The following is a 13,587-nucleotide window of genomic DNA, read 5'->3' on the forward strand; positions in this document are numbered from 1 at the left end:
GATCCTCAAGTGCTCCATTTTCACTGGCTTCCATCATAACATTTAGTGACCTTAAATGATCCTATTAAGGGGATAAAACGTCCAATCAATTCTGTTTCCCAGATCTCCATCAGGTGTGAATTAAAGGAAGCCTCTGAAGCCTGCAATGCCCACCCATGCAACTGAGTGAATGGCTCCAAGGATGGGCATTTCTGGAAGAGCCTGTCCCCCTTCAGGCTTTGTGGGGACAAGGGTCACCCCAAGACATTAAGACAGAATTTACTACTCCAGACGGAGCAGGAGGATAATCAACGGCTCAAAATTTAAACATGAACACAAACGTCCTCTGCTAAAGTCTCTAAAATACTTATTCCTCACCATTGTAATTTTCATTTTAAAGAACTTTTAATTTCTACCAATTGGTTTCTGTTATTTATCCCGTGTCTAGCAACTGAACTCATTAACAAAAGGCTCAGTCTGAGAGATGTCTCTTTTGTATACACTGAGTCTGTGTTTGTGTATTAAATGCATGATTTCTTCTGAAAAACTGACAGAGGAAAAGGAGGGTTTCGATACAGATTTCAAGTGCCTCACTCCGGTCAAGTCAGAGCTCACTTGGGCATCGACAGCAACTCGGAGCACCTACCCCACGTCTCTGTCCAGCATGGTGCCTGGGTGGAAGGGGGGAAAGGCGCTACCGTTTGGGGGCTCTTTTGGAGAGTACAGCTTGAACGACTTAGAGGAACACCCTGCGAAACGAGACAAAACAACAGCACATTTAAAAAACTACATTCACCACACCTGAAGATTACACACAAATTCATGAAGAAAACTGTGACTCCGGCAATGTCTTGCACTGCAACTGAGCCCTGCAGCAAACCTTCAACTCCTATCCTTGAGAGTCACAGATTCTGCTAGCCATGTCCATATGGTTAACGGCCAAATTGGGCTAGATTTGTTTACTATAATAAAAAACTGATTTCATTTGACACTTTGATTTAACACTTTGCAGCATTACCTAAACTCGGGAATTCAAAGAAAACTGCGGAAACAGTTTTGATATTTGCCAAGATGTTGCCAACATTAACAGCAACATCATAGTTTTTCACTTTATTTGCAGGAGGGAGAGTCACTGCGCACCTTAATATTGGATGAAGAAGTTATGGAAATGTTTTTATGCGATGACATTGCATTATCTGTGTTACAATTTGGCAATACTGCTTTCCAATGTCAGAAAATGCAGATTTTACTTGTAAACCTGCATCCAAGGCACTTTATAGAATAAGCAGAAAATCCCCATACGTAAGAACTAAAATAACAGAAGGGAAGAAACACACCAATTACTTATTTTGTTGTGAAGAATTTCTAAAACCATTATAGAAATATTTTAGGCTTTAACCTTCAAGTGCTCCAACAGTCTCGATGACTTAACTGGACCAATGTTTTGCTTAAAACACAAGTTAGCATAATTCCCTGGTCTGTTTGAAGCTAACAGTAAAAGCAGGACCGTGGCTCTGCCAGAGTGTCAGTGTGGACAAGGCTAGAGAAAGAACCATGAGAGAAACCATTACTTTAACACCTGAAAAGACAAAATGAGTCTTTCCACTTTTCTTTCTAAAGATAACCGGTGGTCAAACGGGAATTTGCATGCATTTCACAGAAAGACCTCATCCCCTAACAACAACAACAACAACAACAACAACAACAACAACAACAACAACAACAACAACGTCCCCACTCCTGCTGCCCTGCTACAGTGTGCAAGCTGTGCCTGTTACTACAAACTACTCCCCCTGGAGACCCCTGACCTGCTGGAGCAGGGGCAAGTCAGAAAGGAAATAAGGAGGGACACAGAGTCCCGGTTACCCCGTGCAGGGGTACAAGAAAGAAAGGGAGAGATGTAGTTTTTACATCTCTCGTGTGGACAGTGGATCTGTCCATACAAGGGGGATGTGGAACAAGCCAGCAACCTCACTTCAGAAAGAGAAATTGGCTTGTGTCGGTTCAGAGGTCTGCTTGAAGTCTAAGCTATACCCCATGAACAGGGCAGCCATTTAACACTCCAGCCTCCAAAATAAGAAGGGTTACAAATGAGTGGAGGTCATTCAGCTCACACTAGTCATTTGGTGGTTAGAAGCTTATTAATGGACATTTAACCCTGATCATTAACTGAGGAATTTAGCACACTTCTACCTGCAATACCTCTCCACTCATAGATTCACAACCCTTCTTATTTGGAGGCTAATTCTGCAATCCACACCAACCATGTACCTGCCAAATATAATCTAACTGGTGAGATTTTAATTAAAAAAAACCAAACAAGAACATCTGTTTGCTTTGCTAAATGCATCCCACAGAACTACAGTTGCGGAGAATGCCTTTCCTGGTTATTTTAATCCCACAGCGAGTTAAGCACAGTTAATTAAAACACTGAAATAATTATTCCAGTTACTTGATTACACGCATTTTGAGCTCATTTTTGCATATTTATGCACCCAATTAAGAGTCAAAGGAATTGTTTTCTGTAAATGGGACGAACGGCCCAAGAAAAATGTTTTCCTTCTTTCTGTTATTCAGCCATCTCTTACCTAGTAGTCACCTTTACAGCAGGAAACAGCTAGGAGGCTGTGGACCAACTGGTGTTGCCTCCTCCCCCCATGCAGACAGATGCCCTTTACAGCCAATAAATCAAACCCCCTGCGTTTTATTATCCTCAGGGGAACTGGGTGGTAAGGTTACTTTGAAGGCATCACTCCTGGGTTGTACAGGGATGCTATTTAAGAGCTTGCTCCCTTTCATCTTATGGACAACGCACAACTGGCTGAATCACTGACTATTTTGTGGTCCCATTTTATGAAAACTACCACCCAGAGTGTGAAAACAGAGGACATGGGGAAATGAGGCCTTTCCAGGAGAACAAGAACAACAGGCCACCAACAGGACTGACCGGAGCCGACTCTGTTAAGATCCTCTGACCCTCGAGTTTCTGCTGTGCTCAACCACAACAAATAACCAGCTCCTAGTTTACAGTCAAGGTGCACTGATGCGTTAAAAACTGCAAACATGCAAACATACAAATTTACTGCATGGAAACTTATTTGGAAGGCACCTGGGACCTCAGCATTTTCCCATGCACTACGAAATACACTCTTACAGTGTTTAAGGTGGTACGTGCAGAGGTTTCCTAGAACAGTGATAACTCGCTCGGACTTCACAGATCTCTGCAGCCTTTCGCTCAAACCTGCGCACTCGTTAGTGGAGAAAGAGAGGTTTACAAACGGTGGAAATGACGTCAGGCTCTCATCACGGCTTGGAGGCTCCTCATAAAAAATGTATAACCGATTTCGGTCATTAAATATTCACTGTACAGACAAGCTGGTCCATGAAATGTCAACCAGTGCTGAAACACCTTCCAACAGCTTTAGGGATGCACGCACACAGTTGTTCTAAGCAAATAAGCACATTTTGACTAGTTAATTTATTCTCATGAGGATGTTCACTGCTGGCTCAGTTACAATGTTTGCAAAGGGTTTGAGATGTTTTCTTATTTAACCTTCTTTTATGTTTAAGAGTCTGCAGTGCTTCAGAAATCAGAGTCTCACGCAGTTGTCTTGTTCTTGACCTATTGCCAGCCTCTGCAAAACAAAACTCAAGACAAGGGATCCAGCCTAAAAAAAGGCAAGAGATTTCTCCATCTGCAGCACAACAACTTCATTCAGCTCCAGCAGATCAGTCACAAGCCATCGAGGGCAAAGAGAACTACTACAGACTTCCCTGTTACACAGGAGAGATCAGGCATTGTGTTGGTCCCACCTGCACAAACAGAATGAGTGGAACCAGCAGGGCTCTACGAGGGAACAGTAGTTTGTTTTAGTGGGACAGGAAGCAAAGATCCAGCAGGGAGGCCAGGAAGGCAACCAAGGGCATGAGTGGAGTTTCCCAGGAAAACAGCAGGCTGCCTCATCCAGACCTTTGACCTGCCAGGTACAGCACGACACTGGGGAGGGTCTGTGTTTAGAACATACCTTATCCCTGACAATACAGAGCTAAAGCGCTGCTGGAAATCATTTAAAAACAATAGGCAGGTGAAGTGCATGCCCGGAAATATCTCCACGTAAACCTCCGGCTGTAAAGCCTCCGTGTCCGACAGATTATAAAGTCTAGCTCACTTTCCAACACCAAGACAGAAGGCAGCCATAGCTGAAGCTGGGCTGTGAAAGCTCACGGAGAAGCATTGTGCTGGTCGTTAAACATTTAGCAGGAAAGCTCTATCTGTAACCATTCCCCTCTGTTGCAGTACATTTCACCAGACAACAAATGATGCCCATCTTTTTTTTGCCACAAAATTAACCACCCAGTCTGCTTTCTAGACCCGGTGCTTGATGTAATCCATCAGAAAGCTGGAACTACAGCACATATTTCATGTTCAGTCAATCCACCATGATCACCACAAAGCATACGGAATACTTTATGGAGACCCCAGATCTCAAAAGGTATGCTAATACACATCCTAGTCGCCAGTGTTTTACTATTATTTTGTAGCAGCTATTCACAGAAAGCTTAATGCATCAGCAGTATCAAGACTCTGAAGTATATCCAGGCTAAACCGTTGTTACTTCCTGTGTCTAATCCCTTTGACCCCTGAACACCCCCCACAAAGAGAGGAGCGGACGGAGCCTTTGTACAGCGGGCAGCTCAGACACCGTGCACGAATTTCTGTAGTTACCAACTTACACTGTAAGTTCCAGTAACAGTGCTTTCACAACACGCTATGAGGTGCATTTTATGTTCGAAATAAAGATAAATGCGAATAAGCCAATAGCTGAATCAATTAAATGTAACACGTGTTTGAAGGAGTATTTAAGATGCATATAAACACTGACTTGCACAGCAATAAGTCTCTTCCGCACGAAAGTTTTTTTTTTAATTTTGACAAGCTTGCATTTCTTCATGGGCTTCAACTCGGTCTCTAGCTCTTCGCAGGCCATTTTTAAGAGATGTTCGGGGTTGTTGTGGCGAAAACAAAACACTTAGTGTACAGGCTATTTTTCTTTCGTTGCTTCGGCTCCTCCTTATTTACGTATTGTTTCACACACGAGCATTAAATCGGAATAAAACGCGAAAAGCGATACGCGAAATAACGCGAAGAGATTACACTAGGTTCGATAGGTGTAGTTAGAACACCAGCGATCAGGGCCTAGAAAGACCTCCTTCCGCTTAGCAATATTAACGTGTTTAACTGAAAAAAAGTATATTAAAAAAAAGAAACAAGTTTCCAAATGACAAACAATGCATTTAAAACGAAAGCAATTTAGATCAGATTTTCTTTTTATAGCAGCACTGTACCTGCAAGAAAGTCCTGGTCTGAAATTGATGTTTACAGAAATCCACACAATGACACCTTCCTCTTCGTTTCCTTGCGCGCAGTACGGTTGCGATATTCAATTTCCTTGTTGATGAAGTAAAAAAAACCAACAACCTTTAAAGGGGAAAACGAGGAGCAGGAGGAGGGGGGGAAGGAACCAGCAGGCGTATTTTGCTCCCCGTCCACAGTGCTGTGCATAGAGATCAGAGGCCTTGTGTATGGGCAGAAGCCCGGTGCAGACGGAGGTAAGGAGCCCGAGCAGCCCTTTGTTCCTGGACAGACATGAACAATAGCTGTAGGCCCTCCTCCTTCTGTGCGCTTCCCCCCTTCTCTCTCTCTCTCTCTCCCCACCACTAACACTAACCCCTCCGAGCTCCCCTCTCTCACAATGAGGCCCGGGAGCCGCGCCGCGCCCTTCCCGCACACTCCCTCCGCCGAGGCCGCCGCGCCACTCGCTCGCTGGCTACGACGAGGCGGGCGCAGGGTCCCGCATCACACCTCTCTCCCCGACCGCACACGCCTCGGACACGGGCAGCGGGGCAGCGCACAGCCCGGCACCCCTCCACGCCGATGGGGTGACACGCAACCAGCGCTCCGGAGCCGGGATAATAACGACAGCTCGCGTCCTATATTGGGAGTAGGAGTTGTGTCCAGCCCTGTGTTGAAAGCACTCGTTTTACAGATTACCATTACAGACTACTGCAACTGCTACTGAAATTCATAGTAATGCCCTAAAGCACTGTGAAGAAGGACATCTGGTTGCAATACTTTGATACTTCCAATCTCCCAAAACAAAATAATTACACTGTACAACACGTTTTGGGAGCTCAGATTTACACTCCCATGCCACACTGTATAGACGGGTTAGATATTTTAAATTTCATACAGCCAACGGGCTGTGAATGAATAAATGCCCAATTACAATGTATGCTGTATACCCTTCATAAGGATTTCCCACAGCGAGTGAAAAGGCGAATTAAATACCGTCTACGGTATTTTAAACATCCAACCAAAGTCATATTGATCACAACTGTTCTACCGGGAATAGTAACTCTTTCACATGCATTGCAGGAAGGACCGAGGTTTTCACTTCTCAAGGCCTCGCAGCCCGTAAGCACCGGGACTTGCGTGGGCACGAATCTCCACTCGCTGCGTTGCCGGGCGCCCCGGAGCCCAGCGAGCGGAGGCGTGACGTATTAGGAGGATTACGGTAAGCGTGCCACAAGCTCCTCCCGCTGGGGGCCAGCAGCCGCTCTCCTGGGATACGGTCGCTGTTCCCTCCACGCGCCGCGCCCCCTACGCTACGTGCTCGACAAAGCAGTCCGGGTTCTGCAGGGCCGGGGGGCCAAATTGTGGGACTGTATGCAAATAAGGCTGCAAAAACGTGACACGGGAAGAATTTGTTAATCTGCGACAGAGAACGTCCATCACAAGCAAGGAAATAGCCAGACGGTCTCAGTGGGGATACTGTAAATTTTATACAGAGTTCCTGGGTTTTATCTAGTGAAATTATTTAGAGCAAACTGTACAAATTACACTAGAAGGTTTTACAGGCACCAGCCTATTTATATACAGTTTTAAAGCCCTAATTTTACCCCAAATCTTCGCAATGCATTTGCTCACATATAAGAAAAAAAATAGACCCGTTTCTTCACGTCTGACAAAAGTGAAAATTCTAAAATATGAAATTAGAAGCTACCGATAGTGCAGCACCAGTTTTAACATGCCGTCTTCATCGTTGTGATTATCACGTACAAAAGGTCACAGTTTGCAACAGCAAAGTAAATAGAGGACTTCCATTGTACTAAAATTTACTCAAGTGCCACCTGCAGCAGTGTGTACTGTCCGATCTCTGATCCAGGCCTGAACTCGAGATATTTTAAATTCTTGACTCTTTTGTAAAGGGGGGGCGGGGGGGTTAGAAATTTAGTTATTTCAATTCAGTGTTAGATTGCGACAGTATAGAACAGGGAATTCAGCAGTGGAAATGTGACGAGTGATCCCCTGGGATTAGGCTTCGACTTTAGTGCCCATGGCAACCATCCACGGAGAAACTGCGAGGGAGAGCCTGTTACAATTATTCGGGGCCAGATGACTTTGTGTTTGGTGGTGGGAGTAGTCAGGGAATGTGTCTCCAGCAGCCCTTTCTCCGCCAGTAATGTCAGAGCAGTTCAGACAGCAAACAGGTTTGTCTCAGCGTCTTTCTTCCAACCCAACTTTGCGTCATATCACATCAGGCTTGCAAAAACAAAATCTCCCGAGCGTCAGCAGAAAGCGGCCTGCTGTGGGCTCAGGCACTTCCTGGGCTGCCTGCTGAGCTCCCTCAGGTTTCAGACTGCTGCTCCTAAGCCCAGCTCCGTCAGAAACGCAGCACTAGTCTCGGCTGGGCTCCAGGCCACAGGTTCACAGTCACTCCTGCAACCCCGACAATATCAAGTTTTCACCAGGTATTGTTTTATTTTGGGCCTCGGTGGTTGTGAGTTTACAAGTCTGAGAGCCTGATGACAAAAGCACCGCTGGCTCATCTTAAACGGGAAGAAGTCGATGCCAAATTTGGCACTTTTTCCTTCAAAAGGAGAGCTGCATTCTGCAGGTCGGGGACAATGCTATTGGTCCAGTGAGCTCTGCCGTCAACGACTGGCAGAGTGTTAGCGTACAGCTTTAATACGGACAGAAATTATTCCAAGAGTTATTCGAAGTCCTTAAGGAAAACTTGAGAATAAAAACTTGCCTCCGGGTCTTCTAGAACAAGTTAAACTTGTCTCTTTGCTTACTTCACAGAGGTCCTGTGATGGTGCTGCACAGTGGACACTCAGCAAAGGGTTTCCGAAATTTTCATTCAGAAAGAATTTTCTGGTATCTTATAACTCCCGGGAACCAAAACAAGCAAGATGAGCCACCGGCCTACACTCTTTTTACCCCCATGTTTAATACTGCTGCAGTTATTTTGTTTACTACTGTTTATCTCGAGTTGCCAGTGTGGAATCGCCAATTAAGACAGCGACTTCCGTGCACCTCAGGAGAGAATGAGACGCGTAGATATGTTCGTCAGGCGCCAACCTGCAGAGTCTCTGGCATGGGCACTGCTGCTAGCTCTCCAGCGCCCGCCGGGTGAGCCAGCACCCATTGGGGGAGCAGCTGCACCCCTCACTGATGTCACAGGAGCCGGCCAAAAAACCAAAGGGAGCACGTGATGAATTATCCCAACCCAAGCTTGTGCACTCCGGCTTGGGGCCTCCTCTACTGCTTTTACTTTCTATCAGTAGATTGGCCCTATTGTATTTCTGCATAAGGAACTCTCTCTAATCCACCCATCCATTTTCTAACTGCTGCGCCCAATTCAGGGTCACAGGGAGCCGAAGCCTATCCCGGCAATCAAGAGGCACAAGGCAAGGTACACCGTGGATGGGACGCCAGTCCACACACACTCACACCAGGACCAGTTTTCCTAGAAGCCAAATTAACCTACCAGTAGGACTTTGGACTGTGGGAGGAAACCGGAGCACCCAGAGAAAACCCACGCAAACACAGGGAGAACATGCAAACTCCAGAATCGGACCCAGGGCCCAAGCGCAGCGAGGCAGGAATGCTAACACTGCTCCACAATACTGATCACTTTCTTAAAAGAAAAAAAAAGTCAACACCCTTCACTTGTGTGCATTCTGCCATTTCCTAAACCTTGGTTGAGTACAGTGCCCGAGGGACTAAAATATTTCCACTGAGTCCATGTTTAATGAATGAGTCAGCTGATTTCCGTATAAAATCCCAAGACAAAGAATTTGTATTTTTTTTTCCTGATGATTAAAATGCAAGGCCAGAATCAGGAACCACCTGGAGAGTAGAATGAGCTCTCTGCATATATAAATTCCCTAGCAGTGACTGACTGAAATACATATATGTGTCCTTTTTAGAGGATTTTGTTATGGACGTCTGTTCATGCTTTGCATTTCAGTTTTGGCAGTTATGAATCATCTTAAGGATTTAAGCAAATTCAATGCTACTTGACAAATCTTACCACGAGAAAGAGATGTACATTTTGATTAAATTGAATAAATGTTTTTTAACTTTGTGCTCTTTTTAAAGTTGCTCACCACACTTCCCATCCCTGGTCCTGATATGTCAGCCTTCTGAGTTAAAAAGACCCTCGAGATTCTGGACTCGGTCTGTCAAATCCAGTTCTTAAAGATTCATCTGATTTTCACTGCATCTTAACAATGATCAAATCTGATAATTACTGGCCTAGCAGGACTAATTTACTATTATTTCAATATCTTTTAAAGCAAAAAAGACAGACTTTGTAGCCGGACGGTTTTAGGTCTGGTGTTACTTTTTTTTAGTGAATGAAGTAAATGAACAATTTATCCCCTGTACTTCTCCTTTACTCTTGCACTGCTCCTTAAGACACACAACCACTAGGAGGCTTCTGGGATACTCTTTTGTATTTTCCTGGGCTGCCTATCCATGTTGCGAGGAAGAAACTTTTAACTCTACGTCTCATATATTTTAATCAAAGCAAACAGAATTAAACCCAGCGCCCATTCGGATAGAGGAAGATGGTTACATATTTCCTAAAAAAGGCAGGTTTATCCCAAGTGGCACAGTGAGTGACAACACTCCTCTGACTTACTGTATGTATGTCCACTTTGACAAGTAGCAGTGTGATCACAGAATTACTTTGATGATCAACAAACAATAAGGTTCAGAACAGCTTTCTCTTTTTCAGCTGGGTTCCTAAAAGCCAGCTAATATCCCTCCCTCGGTTTTTATTTTTGATTCCTTGCTATGGGACCCAGAATATTAAATCACATGTACCTTTTTATCACAAGCAATGGCACAGCTGAAACAGCACAGCCTCAGCCTGAGCTGAAGACCTGCAAGATGCTCCTTTTCATCAGAGCCTGGGTTGCAGTCAGAACAGAGGCTTGTTTGTGTTCTACAGACAACAGATGACAGGAATACAGATCCAGTGCCACTTTTATTGGCTGGATAACCTCTCACTACAGCAAACCCACGGTTTAACAGAGTAATAAGGGAGAGAGGCGTCCATTATTGCTATAAATCATACTATTACAACAGAATATATATATATACTCTATATACTGTATATGCTTTCTGGATCTTTTGACTATATCAACACAGTCAAGGAAAATTGTTCCTGTGCCTTGTTTTATTATTTGTGCGTTTACCCCTTTTAGCAGAGAAAGTCCACTATTTCTGACAAATTTTGACAGACAAAACTTGATTAGTTTTTTTCTGTAAAAGTGAAGCTCATCAGACCCGAGAGATGAGTGTAATTCTAAACAAGGAAAGAACTATCGACGTTTTGTTAAAGATTACAAGGTGATAACTAAGCAGCTGTGAGCAATCGATATTGGGGAAAATGCCTGTTTTGACATAAATATCATCAAATTGTAAAACACAAAACACCTTATATAAACTATATCATTTTGCTAGGTAACGCTACAGTGTGGTGTTTGCTGTGCAGGCGTTCTATATTGAATATGTGGCTATATAGCGGCAGGATGTGTTGCCGCTCCTCCTAGTCCCTGTCTGTTGCACATATCACTCCAACATCAACATGTTTTCCAAGTCTCATGGTCAACCCCTGCGGCCCATACCGTACACACCAGGCACATAATAAAAACAGCCAATGCAAATACTCACATGCGCCTCATATCACTGAAATAGTCATTTTCGAGCTCCAAGTCTCAGCACGCGTGCCTCAGTAGTTTTTGCACAGCCACACAAGTACATGCACAACAAAAGGACCCCTGGGTTTTTGGAAAGAAAACCGAATTCTCACTCTTTGCTCAGCGCAAGTCCTGCAAAGAAGAAACTCCCTACCTGCATTTTCAAACTGGTCAGCCATGGCGCGCTGATGGCTGGGGGCTGCTGGTGGCTTGCTCTCTACTCTGTGGCGGGACGCCTGGTTACTCGGGAGGGATATCTGTGGCGCGCAGGACTTGAGAGGGAAGGCGTGGCCCATTGGGGCACATACAAGACCCCCCTGACTTGGCTCAACAGGAAACCCTTGAGCAGCCTGATAACCGCTCGGTGTGGCAAGACACCCACAAAGAGCGGCTCTCCGGACTAACCCTCAACGCTGTTATTGATTAAAAGCGACGGAAAGAAGTGTTTGATTAAGCAGCACAGCATTTTTTAGCTGGATAGGAGTTGACGCTGACTGTAGCGACTAACATGACACACTGAAGAAGTCCAGCAAATTTCTGTAGTGATTAATCAGCACTATCTGCAAGAAAGGGGGAAAAAGAACAAAGTATTTACCTGGCAGGAGTAAAAGTTATTCACATAACCCCAGCTTCAGTCTCGCACAGTATATCGATCCAAATCGGATTCGTAGTCCCTCAGTCAAGTGTAATTTCCACTTGGCTGAGCACTTGGACTAACACAGCAACACAAAAGACAAATATCAGTACATGAACTCTTCAGGATCATTGGGCCATAATGCGAAGACTGCTTATTCCTGGAGGCTGTCCCAGAAACACAGGGTACACAGCAGGGCTATACCCAAGACCTATCAATTCAACGCAGGACACAAAAAACACAGAGACAGTTTACAGACGCTAAGTAGCCCAGACAGCAAGTCTTTGACTTGTAGGAGGAAACAAGAGCAGCCAGAGAAACACACACAGGCACAGGGAAAACACACAAACCCCACAAAGAGAGTACCCCAGCCAATAACCCGGGATCCAAGGGCATTTTATGTAAAACAGACTACTTGATTGAACAGCTGGAACACCCTGAAAATATCAGTGTAAGATCTCTCTTTTCTAATTCTTCCAGGTAAACTGAACCCAAAGAAGAGAGAAGGGCTTGCAGCTCTGTTGCTTAACCAGACAAGCTGTGGTCAGTCAGGGCAGGGAATGTTTCAGTCTCCAAGACCCTGCCTGTTGGGATAGCGCAGCTCTCACTGCTGTCTCAGCTTTACAGTGAAAGGCTCTGGGATCCCTGTACCAAGGATCCCAGCCGATTGAAAGCCGATTTGTATAGCCAAGTACAGTATAATCTCCTCTCATTAAAGTTTATCTTCACATGCGTACCTGCACGCCTCTTCTTAGACCACAGGTACTGAGCCTGGTAATATTAAGGCCAACACCCCTCAGAAGCTGTGGAATAGTTCAATACTGTATCTCCATGGCAAAACAAAATCGAATTCTGCATGAATGTGTGGGGGCCTCACATGGTGCCCTACTCAAGCTCCCAGATACAGATTGCATCCTGAGCAGCTTGTCACCAGACAACCGTTTTATCACAGCTGGATCAACTCTCATTATGATGTGTAGCAGCACATCCAGTTTTCTAATTAGCCAGCCAGAGGAGCTGGGCTTTGCTTTTTCTTGGTGGTGACGAGGAGTTTTGGTTCTTCAGGGGCAGGAAACTACAATGCAAGGTGAACGGCCTCTCCTCGGGCGCCACTGATGTGTTTCCAGCCCACCTGCCTTCATTTCAGCCCCTCGTAGCCAGGAGGGACACTGGCCTTTGGGTCTCCTAGGGCAGAAACCTGCAGAACCAGGCAGAGAACAGCTGGATCCAGCCTGGTCTTGCAGTCTGCAGGCCTTCAAAGAGGACAGACCTGAAGACTCCAGCCACCCCTCTCCCACAGTGACACGCAGGCCACTGGAGCGGGGGGAGACTATAACCAGTGCAACAAGTCTCAGCGAGCAAGAGCAATCACAAAGGCGATATCAACCTATCAAAGCCTAGACTATTGTTATGAATAATTTTTTGTAAACAATTTCTAGATTTATTTGAATGTTCATCCTTTGTAAATAACCTTACTTTATGTAAATGATTAGTATTATCTTGAGTTTTCCTGACCAGAATTTGCTGAAATAATTATGAAAATCACCGACTACCGACCGAGTGAGAGGAGAGAGGGATTCAGCATTCGGTTAAGGTCACTTTACTAACGGTCCGGATTTATATTTGGATTTACCGTTTACCAAGGGATATTGAGCTTTGCCACTTGTTTAACTTCGTTTTGGTGAACACAGAAATTGAAAGGAAAATCAGAAGAAAAACATAATCCACAGAACAGTAACGGAAGTGCATTTATGGATAAGGACTTTTAGATAAGTGAACTATTGTTTTGTTTTTCTTTACTCATTATAGGTCATTGGCATTATATTAATTCTGTTGTTATCGTAAATGAATGTGTAAATTTGTAAATTTGTAAATACAAAAACAAAAAGAAAATCGCGAACTAACTTTACCTTAATGTA

General features: G+C 44.6%; 1 protein-coding gene across 12 annotated transcripts in view; it reads right to left on the reverse strand.

Annotated features, from left to right (window-relative positions):
- ldb1a (LIM domain binding 1a) overlaps nucleotides 1-13,587 on the reverse strand; it is a 49,794-nt gene that overhangs the window by 13,362 nt on the left and 22,845 nt on the right. For 9 of the 12 annotated variants that reach the window (XM_088635985.1, XM_088635987.1, XM_088635984.1 and 6 more), the window contains one exon: nucleotides 626-728. In XM_088635985.1, coding sequence (XP_088492111.1) covers nucleotides 626-728 — 103 coding nt within the window. Of the gene's footprint in view, nucleotides 1-625; nucleotides 729-5,325; nucleotides 6,045-11,008; nucleotides 11,031-11,188; nucleotides 11,321-13,587 lie in introns of those variants that run through there. The other 3 variants (XM_088635980.1, XM_088635991.1, XM_088635990.1) reach the window with 3 other exon arrangements.

Source organism: Lepisosteus platostomus, chromosome 6, assembly GCF_059453375.1.
Source record: "Lepisosteus platostomus isolate fLepPlt1 chromosome 6, fLepPlt1.hap1, whole genome shotgun sequence".
Classification (NCBI taxonomy): domain Eukaryota; kingdom Metazoa; phylum Chordata; class Actinopteri; order Semionotiformes; family Lepisosteidae; genus Lepisosteus; species Lepisosteus platostomus.